The sequence below is a fragment of the Mycteria americana genome, chromosome 8, assembly GCF_035582795.1.
Source record: "Mycteria americana isolate JAX WOST 10 ecotype Jacksonville Zoo and Gardens chromosome 8, USCA_MyAme_1.0, whole genome shotgun sequence".
NCBI lineage: Eukaryota > Metazoa > Chordata > Aves > Ciconiiformes > Ciconiidae > Mycteria > Mycteria americana.
Window position 1 is genome coordinate 28,030,366 of NC_134372.1, and position 17,680 is coordinate 28,048,045.

At 52.5% G+C, this 17,680-nt stretch overlaps 1 protein-coding gene across 1 annotated transcript in view; it reads left to right on the forward strand.

Annotated features, from left to right (window-relative positions):
* Nucleotides 1-17,476, forward strand: part of HYDIN (HYDIN axonemal central pair apparatus protein) — a 148,253-nt gene extending 130,777 nt beyond the window's left edge. Inside the window, exons 64-84 of the mRNA XM_075511037.1 lie at nucleotides 26-244; nucleotides 1,453-1,613; nucleotides 2,456-2,568; nucleotides 4,158-4,404; nucleotides 4,958-5,170; nucleotides 5,860-5,998; nucleotides 6,333-6,498; nucleotides 6,926-7,073; nucleotides 8,353-8,560; nucleotides 8,819-9,040; nucleotides 9,603-9,772; nucleotides 9,969-10,167; nucleotides 10,343-10,501; nucleotides 11,075-11,355; nucleotides 11,702-11,921; nucleotides 12,751-12,963; nucleotides 14,373-14,536; nucleotides 14,854-15,004; nucleotides 15,420-15,650; nucleotides 16,271-16,495; nucleotides 16,997-17,476. Of these exons, the coding sequence (XP_075367152.1) occupies nucleotides 26-244; nucleotides 1,453-1,613; nucleotides 2,456-2,568; nucleotides 4,158-4,404; nucleotides 4,958-5,170; nucleotides 5,860-5,998; nucleotides 6,333-6,498; nucleotides 6,926-7,073; nucleotides 8,353-8,560; nucleotides 8,819-9,040; nucleotides 9,603-9,772; nucleotides 9,969-10,167; nucleotides 10,343-10,501; nucleotides 11,075-11,355; nucleotides 11,702-11,921; nucleotides 12,751-12,963; nucleotides 14,373-14,536; nucleotides 14,854-15,004; nucleotides 15,420-15,650; nucleotides 16,271-16,495; nucleotides 16,997-17,476 (4,329 nt within the window). The remainder of the gene's footprint in view (nucleotides 1-25; nucleotides 245-1,452; nucleotides 1,614-2,455; nucleotides 2,569-4,157; nucleotides 4,405-4,957; nucleotides 5,171-5,859; nucleotides 5,999-6,332; nucleotides 6,499-6,925; nucleotides 7,074-8,352; nucleotides 8,561-8,818; nucleotides 9,041-9,602; nucleotides 9,773-9,968; nucleotides 10,168-10,342; nucleotides 10,502-11,074; nucleotides 11,356-11,701; nucleotides 11,922-12,750; nucleotides 12,964-14,372; nucleotides 14,537-14,853; nucleotides 15,005-15,419; nucleotides 15,651-16,270; nucleotides 16,496-16,996) is intronic.
* Nucleotides 17,477-17,680: the final 204 nt, after the last annotated feature.

A 17,680-nucleotide genomic window follows, 5' to 3' on the forward strand; every position in this document is an offset into this window, starting at 1 on the left:
GTCTCAGCTCTCTGGTTCTCCCTAGGTGGGACACCTCCATGCTGGCTGTGCTAAGGACATCACAGTAACCTTGAAATCGGATGTTACGGTCGCCTTCAAAATGCACCCTGTGAAGTGTAAGGTGGCTAGGATTGCCTTCCAGGTGCCACCAGAGCAGGTTACCGACTGGGATGACCGGCTGCGCACTGTCAAGTGGGTGGATGCCACGAGAGGCCCAGCAGCCATGTGGCCTGTCAAGAAGAAGGTAAGAAGGGTAGCAGCAAAAGCTAACCTGGCTTCTACAAAAAGAGCTGCTGATGGCAGCAGATAGCCATCTCTGCTGGTTAAGAAGCTCCTGCTTCCTCCTGACATTTAATCCATCTGTGACGTTAACGAGCAGCATGTTTTAGGGGAGGGGTGGATGCATGGTGTCCTGATACGCTCACACAATATGGGAAAGTCTTTTTGACAAGAGATGTTTAGCCACATGCAAACTATTGATCTCTGCCAAAAGCTGAAGTGTTGCAGCCTGTGTTGAATGGGAGGTCACATTTTATGATGACACATTTTATGGTGTTAAAATCTCTTCATCTGATTCAGTACCTTTTCACCAACAAGGAGTTAAATCCACTGCACTCTGTCTCTTGTTTTGAAGTGGAGAGCAATGCTAATATTCTTCTATGTGTGCTGACTAGCCCACCAGCACATTGTGGGTGAGCTCTGAGCTCTGTCTACACTGATACCAGAGATTTTGGTTGTGGTGTCTATATCGTGTGGGATATCTCATTATGGGCAGTCCAGGCACTGTGTAGCAGTCATGCAGGAGTCCGGAGAAGTATCATCTCCAGGAACTCTTGCTTTTACTATCGTTATTGCCAAACACGCTTATCTTGGGTGATGGTTCTTTCCTAGTTTCTGAACCATTGTAAGACCTGTAAACCAAACTTGTTCCCCATCAGAACATCAGCAGTCGGACACTTTCCTAGTGAGTTTGTTCCCATCCCAAAATGCCCAGCCCCAGCCCCCGCCAGCATGGCTGTTGCCCCACACGAGACATCTGGAAAGCACTTTCTCCTAAGACAAGAAGGAAAAGGTGCTTTCTAGGTTTGTTCATTCTTGGGGTTCTTCATCCACAGAGCTCCAGCAGAGGAACTTAATCCTAATTTAGAGGCTTGCTGGATTTATAGGGAGCCAGGAAAAAGGTCAGACGCTCTACAGGGTTGAAACACAGGGACTGATAGCTGGCCACAGTCCCCATGGGTGTATTTGCAGTCATGGTGATGATTGCTTTGATCAGTAGGTAGAAACAAATACTGTAGAGGAAGGGTCAAATGTTGTCATCTTTCTAGGGAAATAAATGGGAATGCTCCTTCCTAGCCCTTATAATGTGGCTGATTTTGGAGGCTGAAAGACTCCCTGCTCGGTCTGGCTTTCTGGGCTCTGCTCAGTGATTCTTCCCTCTCCTGTTTGGAGGTGATCGAGACAGACCCAGAACCAGCTCACACTGTCCTGGAGAAGAGCAGCCGTGAGGTGGAGCTTCACCTCAGTGCTGTCGTTGACTATGCCGAGTTCAAGCTGGATACGGACATGATTCAGTTCAAGGAGACCTTGCTCTTCCAGACGAGGACATTCACGTGAGTGCTGGAGGCCAGGCAGGGACCTGCAAGTCGGGGCTGACTTTGCCCAGGACTGACCCAGTGTCTGCTTCCCCAGAGCCACACTGTGCTCTCCAGTGGCCTCTCCTTTTCCTTCTACTCATGGTCCTGTGCTGGCAGAGGTTACACTGACATGCTCATTGCTTGGCCACTTAATAAACCTCTTCTAATTTCTAATGGGCCAGTCAGCCTTGGAGGGGGGTGCTGCTGCCTGCTGGGTCTGAGGTTTCAGCTTCCACACATAATCTGGCACATCCCAGGGCCTGGAGATCTCCCACATGTGGACTTGAGTCCCTTCTAGGGCTTTACATTCAGTCTCACCTGCTGTTCATCCCTTTAAACAATTTATTGTTTCATCCTTTCTGAGTCCTGGCTGGGTGCTGGGGCCCATATATCTGCACACAAAGCCAAGCAGGAGATGGTGGCTGCCATCCTGCCAAGACATGCCAGGAGTGGTTCAATTCTGCAGTGCTTTCTGCTGAGAACAGCTATGGTTTTGCTCTCATTGCATATTGCCTGTCTTCATCCGCTTGAGGACGAGTTTGCAGTCAAAATAATGTCAAACTGAGACATGAAGACCAGAATAAGACCCTTGGATTAGGTCTCCTGGGCACCATGTCTGCCCTTTCCTCTGACTTCCAAATTTTGAAACACTTTGTCTTGGGGCAGCCCAGGGCAGTGATCTAGGCATGGCAGAGTTGTCTGGGGAAGAAGATGCTACTCAGCATAAAGAAAGGGGTGCCAGGAGCCCACCATACAGTGGTACTTCCCTACTTGCTTTGTATTTATTGGACTTTTTATTCCTCCTCCTTGCTTTTCAGTTTCCAGCTGTCCAATACAGGGAATGTGGCCCTGGAGTACACCTGGATGGCGGCTGTGGAGGATAAAAGGGCAGTGAGCCATACTGAGGAGCTGCTCCCGCCCAGTCTGGATGGTAAGGCACTAGCTCTCTGGCAGCTGGAGGTGCCCGGCGTGTTTTGGTTGGTAGCAGAGGGCTTGGGGAGAAGACCATGCCACTTCACCCCAAAATGTGAATTGCTTTTTCATCACTGTCCAGTCTTCCACTTTCATCAGCATCTTCCCAGCTGCACCTGGAGACTTTCTCCTTGCTGCACCCTCTCTGCCTTTCAGACCCTCCTATGCTTGCTCTGACACTTGTGCTCTGTGCAGGAGCTGAGCCTGGATCAGGGGAGAGCCACCTGGTGGGTCAGGACTGGGAAGGGGAACGGGAACATCAAGGCACCTCTTTGGGAAGTCTCTGAGACTGGGAAAATTGATGCTGTAACAATGATTTAGCTGACCTGCAGTCACTGTCTGTGTGCAATTCCCCAGTCCAGGGCAAATGCAAAGTCACTGTCTAAAATTAACCCTCGTAACTCAGGCACAGGAGTGTTTGCTGCAGGCGGAGATCCTGCTCACAGCAGCCATCGGAGGGCAGGGCAGTGACTCATTAACCTGCAGTAATGTGTTGGTGCCTGAGTGCACGGTCTCCTTGGGAGCAGTGTGGTTCTGCGGGCAAACAGGGCTGTGTGTCCAAGAGGTCTCATCAGGAACAGGAGTGAGGAGAGCTGTCAGGCCTTGTTTCTTAGCATAGGCAGCTTGCCTGATGGTCAAGACAGGAGACCTCAACCAAAGTCCCTGACACTCTGAATGTGTTTAACTCCCTCCCTTGTGGGTCCTGGTGTTGGCTTTTCCCTGGCACAGGGCACACTTGTGCTGAAGCCAGTCTGCTGGGCTGTGCCATTAGCTGTCTGGTCGTCAGTTATGAAAGCCTGAGAAAGAGGAAGGAAGGAAGGGATGTGAAAGACGGAGCAGCGCTGTTCCCCAAAGCCATGCATAGCAAGCAAAATTCAGTTCTGTAGGCAACAGGGGAGCAGGACTTAACACTGTCCTTAATGCTAAGCTCTGAGGCTGGCTGTACTGGGATGTGAAACAGCACCCAGAAATTTTCCCAGATGCTGTAACACAGACATTTCTATTGTTAGTTCCTGGATATGGTTTGGGAATGAACACTGGCCAGAAACCGTTCTGCAGGATAAGTTTGCATCAAGCTACTCAGTTGTGGAGATGGAGAGAGTTTAACAGTATGGAGTGAAGCAACTCCTGGGCCCATTTAATTTGCTAATAGACATAGCCTTCCTGGCTGTCATTTGAGCATCTAGTACGGATTGATGTTCAGTGGTGTGTTTTGATTTAAGCAGTTCCCTGGATCTCTGCTGGGCCTTTTCACTGTATTTGCTGTCTCCCACCCTCAGTTCTCCCTCCTGTCTGTTCTCATTTTCACACCTGTCCCCAGGACTTTCTGGGGACAATTTAGCAAGCAGTAACACAGAAAAGCAAAAAGCAACCTGACTGCTCTCTTTGTTCTTCATCGGGGGGAGTCTTCCTGAAAGTGCTTGGCCAGGGATGCTCCAAGTGCATCCCAGCTTCCTTCTGTCCACCTGCAGCAGGAAGCAGAGTTGCTGGGAACAGAGGATTTTCTCCTTGAAAGAAGATATCCTGCTAATCTCTTCCTTACCGCAGGGGATTTCCTCTCCTCCACTTCTGGTGCCTCTGTGAAGCTCCAGTCTAGCTGTTGTTCAAGCCAGCTGGGACGTGCTCTGGAGCATGTGTCTTCCTCCCTGAGCTCGTCTCTGAACGCTGTCAGTGCCACCCCACTGTTCTCTGTCGAGCCCTGCAGTGGCACCATCCCTGCTGGCCAGGAGCAGCTCTTCCAGATGAAGTTCTCTCCGGTGTCCATGGGGGACTTTGAGAGCCGTATGCTCTGCAGGTAGGAAATGTCCAGGCTTGCTCACTTTTCAACTCATGCTACTGATGGATAGTCGTGGTAATACCTCTCACTGGGGTGGGTGGGAGTGCGGACCTGGGGACAGCCAGCCCCAGAGAGGCAGCAGAAACAATGAACATACAGGAGCAAAGAAAGATGATCATCTGGCTTTGGTAGAAGCAGGTATGGAGACACTGGGAAAAGACATTGTATAAAATACTAAGCTCCTGGAGGGCTGCAAAATCTGTAATGAGATATCCAGAAAAGCTGTCAAGGGGCCAGCTAGTCCCTAGCTATGCTTCCTTATCAGACAAGCACAGCCTCCTTATCTACATAGAAACCTGTGTACTCCAGTTGGTCTCTAGACACGTAACTGTTCATGTTTCTGCCATTTCACCTCCACTGCCTCCGTGGCAGGGAGTGCAATTCTGTTTAATTTGCTGATCAGTGCTTGCACGGAGAGAGGATGCAACACTCTGTGCTGTACAAGGAGGCAGGCAAGCATCTGGCTGTCTGGAAACATTAGTCTGGCTAATACCAGTCCCTTTCTTCCTAGTATTCCTAACCTGAAACCAAATCAGAAGGGCCCAGAGGTGGTTGTGAAGGGGAGAAGCCTGATGCCAACCTGCCACTTTGAACTGGAAGACTCTGACTACATCACTGCAAAAAAGCGCAACCCAGAGTTGCAGGGTCCAAAGGGGGCAATGTTCGATCTCAACACAAGAGTGATTGAGTTTGCAGCAATTGGAGTGTGCAGCAGGAACAGCAGGTAGGTGCGGGCATGGCTTCTCCTGTTGATGGTCTCCTAGTCATCCCCCTTAACCGGAGACCTCTCCAGCTACTCTTCCAAACCCCAAGGCACAGCTGTACCTTGTCTGTGATCTGCTGACACTTGGTCACCAGTCTATTTCGGGGCTGGAACAAGCTGGTCATGGAAAACCAACTGGCCAATTTTTTGTTCTCTTTGTCCCTTTCTTCAATAAGGTATGGGTCAGTCTGGGAGGACCACGTATCCCCAGCCTGTGCAATATGGCCAGTACAACCTTTGTCCCTTTGAAGAGCATCCTCGGCACATGCTAGCTCCTTTGAGATACCAGTCAGACATGGTTGGTGAAGGCTGCAACCACAACAGAGTGTACCATCTTCCAAAGGAGTCTTAATGGACTTGATTTTACCATTTTCACTCAATCTTACCATTTCAGCATACAAGAGTTTGGCTATATCCTTGCTAATTTCTTTGCTGATAGCCTTTAATCTGTAGCCACCTGGGAAACAAACAGGGCCCTTGGAAAGCAGGTGAAATGTTTGTGCTCCAAGTGTTGTTCCCCTATACCAAATAACTCGTTCCAGATGGTTAATAACTTGGTCCAGGACTGGCAGTGCCTGATGTCTGCTACAGGACAGAGTCATTAACATCCCAATGTCACCTTAGTAGTCCTTTCTGCTTTGTGTGCCCAGGACCTTCATGGTTATGAACCCAACCCGTTCCGCGTATTCCTTCCAGTGGACTTGCCAAGACCCTGAAGCCCCACCAGAACAGGTGGCTTTCTTCTGCCTCACAGAGAGAGGTCAGATCCAGCCAAGGAAGAAAGCAGAGGTGGGTGCAGAAAATGAAGAAGGTGGGTCACGTGTATGCCAGTTTGACACCGGCTATGCCTGCACTTACTGAGTGTCCCATCTCCCTCTGAGCTTTAGCCAAGACCATGAAAACATTTGACTACAGCGTAAATGAACTGGCAGATGACCCTGTTCTCACGCTGTACCCATGTCTGCCATGCTTTTGGGCTGTAAGTGGCACAGCAGCCTCTCTCTGAGCTGGCAGCAACATAAGATGGAGCTTCCTGGGGTTTCTCAGTGGTACAGCCTGCATTCCCCTCCCCTTCCCCTGCCAAGGGCAGCAACTTTCCTTCATTCGCCTCTTTCTCCCCCAGATCAAGTTTGAATTCATCCCCCGGCACCTGGACATCACAGAATCATTCTGGGTTTTTACAATCCCTGAGCAGAGCATTTCAGTCCCATTCCTGTTGGTGGGCAATGCCACTGACCCACTAGTGACTCTGGACAGATCCCACCTGAACTTCCACTTGCTGTTAATTGGTGAGCACCGTGGATATACCTTACACACTCAGATATGGACAGCTCCAGGCATCCAGCAGTCCTGTTGTTCCAGCAGGCTCCAACGAGGAAGCTGGAAATGGAAATGGGCTCTTGTGAGCAGATTATCCAGCTCCTGGCACCCAAGTGTACAAGGGAGAGGAAGGGGAAGGGAGGAAGGCATGTGTCAGGGACATGGCATGTGGTTGAGGCTGTTTCCAAGAGGGGATTTGGGGGTGATGCAGGGGAGTCGGGGGGGTCAGAAGCATGTTTCCATGTTGGCATTTTGAGCGTGCCGTGCTGCAGGCAATGGTCCTCGCTACAAATTGCCTGTGGGGCTCAGCCGGCAGGCAGGAGTGCAGTGGGCAGTGGTGTGGCCCAGTGGCCAGAGGAAAAAAAGTTTTCAGCAGCTGCTTTGTCCTCTCCCCAGGGCATGAGGTACACCAGACTATCTATATGATCAACAGTGAGAAGGAAGCCTTCAGCTTTGCTTTCAGACAAAGCTCTCTCTTCTCAGAGGGATGCAACGCCTCTGTGAAAATAGAGCCCTTGGAAGGCTCCATCGCTCCTCTTTCAAGGTAACAGGTCTTACAGGCCAGGTTCCCTCTCCTGCATGCCAGACGTTGCACTGTCATTTTGCTTTTGACACTTTCTCCCCTCTGCAGTCACCAGGTGACTCTCAGCAACAGCATACATCTGCCTTGTTTCGTTCTTTCCCAGTGAGGACACCATGAAACTGCAGATTTCTCCATAAAGTGGCTGTGTCTGGGTTACCCCAGTCTTCTAGGCCTCGTTCCTGGAGAAATTCAGGCTTTGGATCTTCTAGTTTTGATGACAAAAGCATGTTGGAGGTTTTAACCTTGTGATCCCGAGCCAGCAGCCTTAAGTGTGCAAGGTCTTCTCTCTTTCCTGTGTTCCTTTAGTGACAGAGCCCACCATGCATGGTCTGTGCCAAGCCACCAAGAGCAGCAAAGCACACAAGCATGCTGCAGGCAGCATTTAAGCCTATCATGGAGGACAGCAACGGACTTACACAACTAGCTGTGTTTTGCAGGATCACCTGTCAGAAAATGGATGTTCTTCTCTTGTAAACTGCAGCCATGACTTGCTGTCAGAAATGATCATGAGTTCAAGCAGTGTAACGGGTCACTAGCTCATCTGCTGATCCACCGTGGATGTCCCTGTGCCCACTCATAGCCTGCCTGGGTGTAAGGAGAATGCATTAGCTCCAGGCAGCTTTGCTGTGGCTAAAACGATGCTGAATTTTGGCTTGCCATGGGGTACAAGATAAGAGAGTGTCCTATATCAGTTACTGTGGCTCACCTGAGAAGTGGTAGTTCCTTAAATCTCTGTAGTTTGGTTGTGTTTGATAACGTACCCAGAAATTACCCACAAAAATTACAAAGAGGTAGTTTGGTGGTGCCCATGTTGTACTGCTGTCACGGGAACTGGATGATTCCTGTTTGCAAAGAGGATGTTACTCTTGTCATATAGATCAGAGAGATTGGGGGTCTCTGAGTGCCCTCCTCTGTGTTTGGGACAGAAGTGGGGTCTCAACCAAATGCTGCCCTGTAGCACATGGGCAGGGTAGTAAGGTCAGCGTTAGCTCAGGGTTTGCTGCCTTGTTGTTGTATCCTCTGCCATTTCATTGCATGGGATCATCATACCCTAAACAGTTCTCACCAAGGCTTGCTCCATAGTGGAAGGTCCTGGAAGGGCAGAGTGCTGCTCTTGGTTTCTCCCAGGCCTGGGATCTCGCCACAGCCATTGCACAGCTGCTCTCCCATAGAGCAGGCAATGTGGGGCCAAGAAAGCTAAGAGACAGTGAATGGAGTAAATGGGGTCTTCTCTCCCCAGGTTTCCCATTACAGTCTTCTTCACACCAACACTAGAAGGAGAGGCGGTCTTCAACCTCAAGTGCGATGTCAAGAGCAAGACCCAGCCCCTCTCCTTGAATATCAAGGCCACTGGCTATAGCATGAACGTGTCTGTCAGGTGTGAGGACAGTGATGGCCATGTCACTGAGCTAAGCGCACAGGAGATCAACGTCATTGATTTCAAGGAGGTGAGCAGTTCCCTGAAACGTTTGCCCCATGAAGCCATGCAAGATTGGGCCTTCACCAGGAGCTCTGCAGATACACTTGAACAAGAGGGAATGTTTTTCTTCATTTATGGGTCTCTAGAGGGAGGGAGGTTGATTTTTCACACAGGTCATTAGCTGAATGTGAAAGATGCAGGAGCACATTAGGAAGGAGCACCTGCTGGGCCAGCTGACACTTTGCATGTGCTCCAACCCCTAGTCCTCGTCACCTTCTCCCCACAGGTACAGCTAAATGAGAACATCAAGCGCATCTTCAGCATCCACAATAACAGCAAGTTCAATTTCACCTTCTCGTGGGAACTGAGTGGCCCTGCAGCCCATAAACAGGTCCTTACCATCACCCCTCGGACGGGCGCCGTGCGAGTGGAGGGGAAAGCAAAGACCCAGCTGGCTTTTCACCCACAGAAGATGTGCTCTTTAAAGGATGTAGAGCTGACACTGCAGGTGAGGCACCAGTGCTCAATACAGGACCTTTGCCTTCCTTACACAGCAGCTTGGCAGCAGGAGCCTGGAGCTACAGGTGAGCTCCATCACTAAAGAGCCTGAATGAGGCAAAGAGGCTCCTGCTGCTGAAATAAAGAGCCTGACAGCTTCTAAATGGAATATTTTAATAAGTGCTTATCCAGGACCACTTTGGGAAGCGCTTTTGTGGCAGGACGTATCCCCCAGGCTCTCTCTACCCCTAATTTGGAGGGGGGGGGTGTCTAGATGTGCACAGGAATGGAGCTGTTTCTCCTTGCCAGGCCCCTCCTGAGTCTGGTCCCACAGCTCAGAATGGTCTTGCCAGCCATGTGGCTGCACAAAGCAGGGATGTGACTCTCCAAAAACCTCTCCCTCTCAGCCCAAGCCTTCCACCTTCTATTTCCATTCTGGGGTCCTTTGGACTTATTTTCTGTTATTGTTACTGCAGCCAGCTGTCCCCCATCCTCTTCCTTAGCGGTCTCTGGTGTTTGCAGTTGTAATTCCCATCTCTTCAGCTGGCTCACGCTGTCTTTCACCCCACCAGATCAGCAAGGGTCCCACGTTTACTTGCGTATTCCTAGCCACCGTGGTAGTGCCCACTGTCCACTTCTCCACCACCAGAGTCAACTTTGGAGCCTGCTTCATCTACCACGCTGGGATGCTGCCTGCCCGTCAGACGCTCATCATCCAGAATAAGGCAGACAAGGATGTGAGGTAGGCCTTCTCCGCACACTCCTTCGGCCCTTGCTTAGCACATGCCTGCTCCATGTCCTCATGACCACTGTGGGTGAAATCCTGAAGATAGGTGCAGGGAGAGGAGACAGGAGAGCCCCAAATAGCCCTGATGATGTTGTCTGAGCACACACAGACTTGTGACACCTCTGCTCCTCTTTTCTGTGCTTTCTGCCAGTTTGAACTGCTTGTTCACTAGCACCGCGCACCTGGAGGTGGACTTCCCAGGGTACGTCCTACACCCAGGAGGGACAGTGGAGGTGCCCATCACTTTCTGTCCCAGAGAGGCTGTGTCTTACCATGAGCTCATCCCTTTTGAAATCAATGGTCTTTGCCAGCAGGCTGTTGAGGTCCGAGGAAGGGGCACGGAAATGAAGGTGAGATGAAATCCAAATCCTAAAACGCCAGGTGGCAGGCAGCCAGCATGGCTTTCTCTCTCATTTTCTTCATCTCTTCCCCAGCCTACCATGTTTTGGTTTTTCTGCCACAAGGGTGGCAGAAAACCTTTTCTCCTTCTTTCCTTTCACTTTATATTAATCCCTCCTGTCTCAGGTTGATGTTCTGGAACCACAAGGAAAGGTGGTGAAGCTAGGAGCCCTCTCCATCGGACAGACAGTGAAGAAGGTTGTCACCATAGCAAACAACAGTGCTGCCCCTCTCACTTTTAAGCTCAGTCTCATGTCCACCACGCCAGAGCTGCAAGAAGCTGGGGTAAGGCCCCTTCCTTCCCTGGAGAGCACTTTGGTGTGCCTGCAGGTAGCTATGAGCTGCTCTGGGTGAGAGCTAGTAGCTAATTACAATTGTATGCTGTCCTGGCTGCCTGTATGCTGTGCTGTCCTCCCTAGTGGGACTGCTCTACCAGCAGATACTTTCAATGTGAATGCCTCATCTGAGCTAGGTGTCAGGACTCCCCTAATAGCCAGAAGTGAGAAGTAGGCACAATTCCTCTAACCTGTTTTAGACAGATACGTTAGGATGTGGCCGTGTATTTTAGATATGGAAAGGAAAGGAGGATAAATGAATCTTTAAAGACCAGGAGTTACAGCTGTCTTGGAGTTTACATGAAATTACTTTAGAAGACGTAGTTCAACTCGCCATGGCCAGATGGACACATCGCAGGAAAACACCTTTGGTACCTAGGAATGCATATCAGGGAATGAGTGGGATTGGGGCAATGTTGGTGGGGACAGAACAGGAATTGGAAGACTCTTCTCTGACTCTAGCAATGGAGGATTCACAGCTCAGTTGCCAGATGAAGTAGTTTCCACTCATTTCTTTGGGCAGGTTCTCTGCTTGAACCCTACCAGCAGACTAAGTCTGAAGCCCAAAGGAGATACCTGTAAAGTAGAGGTGACCTTCTCCCCAAAGTGCCGCATCCAGCAGTTCACCGAAGAAGTGGTGTTGGAGTGCAACGGCCTGGTGCGCTCCCTCTTCATGGTGCAGGGCTCCTGCCAGGGCATCCATGTGAGCTTGGACCAGGAACACCTCAGCTTTGGAGCGGTGGTGCAGCAGAGCTACACATCACAGCGCATCATCATGCAGAACACGGGCGACATAGGAGTCAAGTAATGCAGAACCCTGTCCTCTCTGAGGGCTGAGAGCTTGGATGAGGGTTGGATGGAGCTGTAGCTTGCCCAGATAGTTCCCCTCTGCTTTTCCATCCTAGTGGAGAGTCGTGCAGCCAAGGCTGTGCAGTCAGGCCCTGGAAGTTAGCAAGGGATAAAACCAAAAGCTTGTTTACAGATGGGTGCAGCTGAGTCCTGCCCAACCTGAAGCCTTATTGCCAGGTGGCTCAGCGTCATGCCTGAGATCTGGTGGAAAAGCCCACAAGAGGCATAGAAACAGCACACTGCATTTGCAGCCTCCCAGTTGCTAATCCTTCCTTCCTGTCCTTGTGCTTTCCTTGGCAAGGTTTAAGTGGGACATCGAGAGCTTCAAGCCAGATTTCTCCATCAGCCCCACAAAGGGTTACATCTCCCCAGGAATGGATGTCCCCTTCGTTGTGACCTTCCACCCCTCTAAGCTGAGCCATGCTATCCAGTACGAGGGCCTGCAGTGTTTCATCCAGGGCAGTGAGCCACTCCGGCTTACGCTGGCAGGATGCTGCATGGAGACCTCTGTGACCAAAGAGGTAACTGGAGCGGAGATAGGATGGGTCCCCCCCTTACCTCACCATTTGCAGCACATCTCTCCCAGGGCAGGGACTGGAAGATATTTATGTGCATAGACTCACTCCTGCCTATCATCCTGCCTGAGAGCTGAGAAAACCACTGGGCAGGATTCCCAAAATTTCTGAGCCCTGTAATTGCCTTCCTCCCCTGTTAAAGGTGATGCTCCTCCAGCGAAGCACCTCAGTTGTCCTGGCTCTGCACTGCAGCACCCTTGCTGTGGGGACACCCTGCAGGGCTTTTGTGAGACTCTCCCCACAGAGCCACCCAGCTATACCCACAGTATTGCACCTGCAGCCATGCTTTTCCTCCCTGTCGGGGCAGGGGATGGCATTCAGCACTAGGAGTGGGTAAGGCATCTGCATTCAGCTCCTGGGGCACAGGGATGCAGCGTGGAGGACTCCTGGCCCTCACGGGCATTGCAGGAGGGTGCAGCTGTGGGGTCTTGGCTCTTGCTCCCAAAAGAGAGCCCAGAGCTGCTCTTCAGCCTGCCCACGAAGGGGCTGTGTGGCTGCAGGTCTTATCCTTGACAGGAGAGAGATCCTTCCAGGACTTCCCATTTTCTTTCTCCCCTCCTTGGGAGGTGGCAGCCCCCTTCACCCAGCATGTGAAAGACTCATTCCTCTCCTTTCTCTAAGAACCGACAACTTGATTTACACAAAAAGCTATGGCTCAGATGGAAATTTTGCACATGACAAGGAAAAGCTGCTCCCTGTGCATAGAGGTAGTCAGAGTGTGAGTGGTAAGGATTCCTTGGTATGACCAAGCAGCCTCTGTGCTCCTCTGTTGCAGGCGCTGACTTTTACATGCAATGTGCGCGAGAAGCACAGCCAGACCATCCTCCTGTCCAACCCAGGCAATGAGGCCTGGACCGTGCAACCTGTCATTGAGGGGGAACACTGGAAGGGGCCAGAATTTTTCCATCTAGAGGCCAATCAACAAAACAAGCCCTACAAGATCACTTACAAACCCCTAACCATGAGCTCTGAGAACAAGAAGCATCAGGTATGTGAGCTGTGCCAGCGTGCTGACCCTCATAGCATGACCCTCATAGCTCACCCATCTTTGAGCAGGAGGTTGGACAAGACGACCTTCAGAGGTCCCCTGTGAACTGAAATTATCCTGCGATCCTATGTTGGAAGCTGAATTTCTTGGTGGCTGGAGGCCAGGTGTAAGGAGAGTTCACGTGGGAAGTCTGGACTGACCACTAAACGTATTGGAGCAGCTAACCTAAAAAGCCGGGTTGTCTGAAGGTCCAGGAAATTAAATTTGTTCTGTGCAGCTCCTTGTCCCTGCCTGTGCAGCCCAGAGGGGCTCAGAGACCCCCGTGCTCACACAGGCTCCCCAAGCCCTGGGCGCGACCAATTCTGCCAGCACTGCCCTGCTGGTGTCCTTTTGCAGTGTGCAGGGAACAAGAGGGGTGAAGCTGCCCCGCCATTTCTCAGTGCCTCCCTGACCATGAGCAGTCAGGTGGGAAACGACACAGAGATCTCTCTTGACATCACCTTCAGTAATGCAGGAGCTTTGGAAAGAGCCTTTCCTGCAGGTCTCAGGCTGGGCAGGTGGGGTGACTGGCCCCTCTGTTTCCATGGGCACTACTTCTGAGACACACCAGGGACAAGCTCTTAAATCATGGGGGTCAGTTCAGAACAGCTCTGGGATGCTGGAGGTGGGTGTCGGGACACCTGCCCATTGTCCCACTCCAGCTGATCTTACACCACGCCAGAATTTAGGCCAGAGCAAGAGCGGAGGCCAGAGACTTCTGGGCTCAGTCTCCAGGGTGCGGAGCAGATCGGTGCCCTGTAGGGTTGCCAGTATCTCCTTAATGTACAGCCTTGCATGAACAGTCCTGCGGTTTTCAGCTGCTCTGGAGGCAGAGGAGATGCCACAGGCGGGTGGCTGTGACCCATTGGCACCCAAAATGAGTACTGGATATGAGCTTTTCATGGCCCACCCTGGCTGGTGGGATCCTGCCATGTTAGCTTACAGGCTGCTCTCTTGGCAACAATGCTGAGGCACTGCCGGGGCAGTCAGGCTTAGCAGGGACTGCCACCCCCTTACCATGGCTGTCCCTGCACGAGCACAGGTCTGGCAGCTGATGTGCCGAAGTTAGTAAGGCATGTAAAGGGTTGTTAGGATGGCCAGATCAGCTCTGCTGTAGGGCTGGTGTTTCCTTGCTTTGCCCAGACATGCTGCCTCTGTGTCCTGTGGCTGTGCCAGCCTGAGCGGATACGACATTGCCATCTCCATCTGCGCAGGACACAGGGCTGCAGTCACAGCTCTGCCAGCTGGAACTGCTGAAAGCTCCTCAAGTGACAGCCTGAGATACGGGACTGTCTAGGTGTGCTTGAGAGCCAGTAACTCGTCCAGACAGAGAGCAGGAGAGCTCACTTATCCTATTACTTGTCTTCTAGGGCTCCATCTTCTTCCCATTGCCAGATGGGACAGGCTTGTACTACCTTCTGCAAGGGACTGCTGAGGCCCCAAAGTGTTCAGGGACCATTTTCCGGCAGGTACCGTGTAGGACTTCCTACACTGAGCTCATTCCTGTCTCCAACTGGCTGAACAGACCACAGAGGTGAGTCCAGCCCAGGAAGTCTCGTCCCATCAGCAGTCCCTGCAGCAGCACAAGGAAGAGCTTCCCACTGCCTGGAAGCTCCTTCCTGCAAGCTTTTCACTCTCCTTGGCCATTTCTGGCCATAGGTGTCTGGGATCACGCTACCCGCGTTCTGCCTATGCAGACCCATCCTGGAGGGCTTTCCTCCAAGGTCGATGAGAGCTGGCTCTCTCTGCCTGAGGCATTGAGGATGAGAGGGGCTGTGTTGTACCCCCACACGATGGGTATCCTATGGCAGTCCTTCCTGTTGATCTTCACTGCACCCTTCTCACGCACAGGTTCCTCGTGGTAGTGGACATACTCAAACCAGAAAACCTGGAAAGCAGTTCTGTGCTGCAGGGACTGGAATACATTGATGTGCCAGGCTCTGCCAAGAAGGACTACAAGCTCACGTTCCTCTCCTACAAGGAAGGAGTCTTTAACACAATGGTAAGTGTGGACATGAGGCTGCGGGGCCCTTCAAGGAGCTGTTTGCTCACAGAGGAGCTACACACCTGTTTTCATACCTCCACATGCCCACTGGTGGGATCGTAGGTGTCCTAGGTGGGTACTGAACAGCAGGCATGTCTCCACACGCCCCACTCACGTGTCTGTCTCTCTGTGAGCATCCCACTGGGGGCTGCTAAGCACAGGTGGGTCAGGACATTGGTGAGCTGGAAGCAACAGGCAATCAGGAGACTAAGTGGAAATACCACACATGCTTTCCCCAGTCTTGCTATGTGGCTGCTTACAGCTATTCTTGGAAGTAGGGTGCTGAGTTTGGGGGGCTCTTTGGGCTGGCTTAGCACAGCTGGTATATTTTTATGTGCAGAATGACCAGTGCTTCCCTTTTTCTCTGATTCAGGTGACCTTCCTCAATGAGGTGACCGAGGAGTACTTGTTCTACATGGTGACTTTCAAGGCTACTGCTTCAGGACCCATCAGCACTGTTGAAATGACCACTGCTGTTCGGCAGAGAGTGTCTTCCGCCGTCAAGGTGGACAACCCTCTGCCTGTCCCGGTGACGTTTGCCATAGATTGCAAAGTGCCTGACGTCAATGTTCCCCCACATTTCACTGTTCCTGCGCAGTCGGAGGTAGGAGCAAAGCTGATCCAGTACGCTTTCCTCTCCCTGCGGTCTTTCTGGGAAGAGGTGAGGGTGGTGCCCTACATGAACCATCTGGGGCTGCTTTACAAGGGTGATAGCTCCCATCTGCTAATAATCTGGAGGGGAAGCAGTGTATGAGAATATCCCCAGTGGGAATCACCGTGCGCTGTTAGAGTCTGCTATGCTACCCCTTGTGATACGCTCCCGTCAGACCTCACATGGCAGGTCCTTGTGCCACATGCTCCTTATTTGGTGTGGGTATTTTCAGTTGAGAGTGGCTGCAGGGCGTGCCTCAACCCACCGGCAGGGTGTTTGCAGCCTGGATTGATAGGAGGTGTTGTGTGGCCTGGGGGGTATAGGGGCATTGTAGGGTGGAAAGCTTCTGTGATAGTGCTGGAGGGCTCTCAGCGGTTGGGGACAGTCCCCCAAGTGAACTGTCCCCCACATGCAGCAGGGCTCTGACCCAGAGAGAAGGAGTTGAAGCGAGGGAGTGTGCTGGGCTGCCTTCCAGCACTGCGTGAGCACACCAGGGACTGACTTCCCCCATCCTGGGCCCTGCCTTCCCTGTCTCTGCCTGACCCAATGGCTTTTCCCTTTGTTCCTCCCAGGCCGATCTTGTCCTTGAGTACCAGCCCCTGAAAATGGGTGAGAGCACTGGGCGCCTGGTGCTCCACAGCAGCGACTTGGGTTCTTTCTACTACAACCTGCACCTGAAAGCCACCGTGAGCCAGCCAGAGAAGCCCCTCTACTTCTGCAGCACTCTGGGCTCTAGTCAGACCATCACTACCAAAATCATGAATTATGCCCGGCAGAAGACGGACTACCTCCTCCAGGTGACCCCAGCCTGCCCTGAGCTTTTGCTTAGGAGGCAGCTCATCTGGCCAGCATCAGCCCTCTCCATTGAGCAATCCTGCCCCTCTAGCTTAGCCTGGCATAGCCAGGGTGGCCATGTGAGCCCAGGGGTCTTCCCACCAATGCTGGGCTTGTCCCGAGCTGGACTGTCCTCACTTGCAGATCGTCTCTGCTGCCTTTGTTGGAGCTGCTTTTGCAGGTTCCATGGTGCCTGGACTTCCACCTTAAACCCTAGCTCTGGCAGTAAGGTCTCTTGGGGTTTGGGTACAGGGTTATCCCTGCTTAGCACGTTTGGGCAGTCCTTATGGCCATTCATCATGAGCACTCACCAGGGGTATGGTGTGGGTGGGACAGGTGCAGTGACAGGCAAGGGAAAGGGACCCCAGCCAGCATGATGGCAGGGGACCATCGGTTTCTTCCCAAGGTGCTGGCTCTGCTTTTGTGACCTGCTCCCCCCGTGGTCTCTTCTCTCCTCTGTGCAGACCAACTGCGCCGACTTCCAGACAGAGAAAAACATCAGCGTGACCTCTGCCAGCCCAGGGGGCTCGGAGGTGAGCGTGGAGGTGACCTACGAGCCCTGCCAGCTTGGTGAAGCCAGGGCTACGCTGCAGCTCTCCTCCCCACTTGGGGGGGAGTACAGCATCCCCCTCTTCGGCCTCGCCCTCCCGCCCAAGCCCCAGGGCCCCTTCACCATCAAGGCTGGTAGCACCACCTCCATCCCCTTCAAAAACGTCTTCCTGCAGCCCATGACCTTCCAGTACACGGTGGAGCATCCGGCCTTTGCCGTCAGGGGCCCTGAGAGCTTGCGCTCCAAGAAGACCACCTTCATCACTGTCTCCTTCGAGGGCAGCCCGGCCCCTGTCACCAGCAAGATGGTGGTCTCCTGTCCCCGGGCTGCCGGTGGGGGGTGCGCGGGTGTCTCCTGGGTGTACTACCTCAGGGGTCTGCCCCCTCACAAGTGACCTGTGCCCCCCCCAGGGCGAAGCTGCTTCTCACAGTGGGCGTTTGTTAATTACCTGAGGGGGTAATTAAAGGTGGTGGGGGTCTGAGCCTCTGTTTGGAATAAACACAGCGTACCCGGGACGGGAGGGGCCCGATCCGGGGCGGGGCGGGGCGGGGCGCCCCTGGCGGCCTCCGCGCCGCGCGGGGGCGCTACGGAGCGTGGC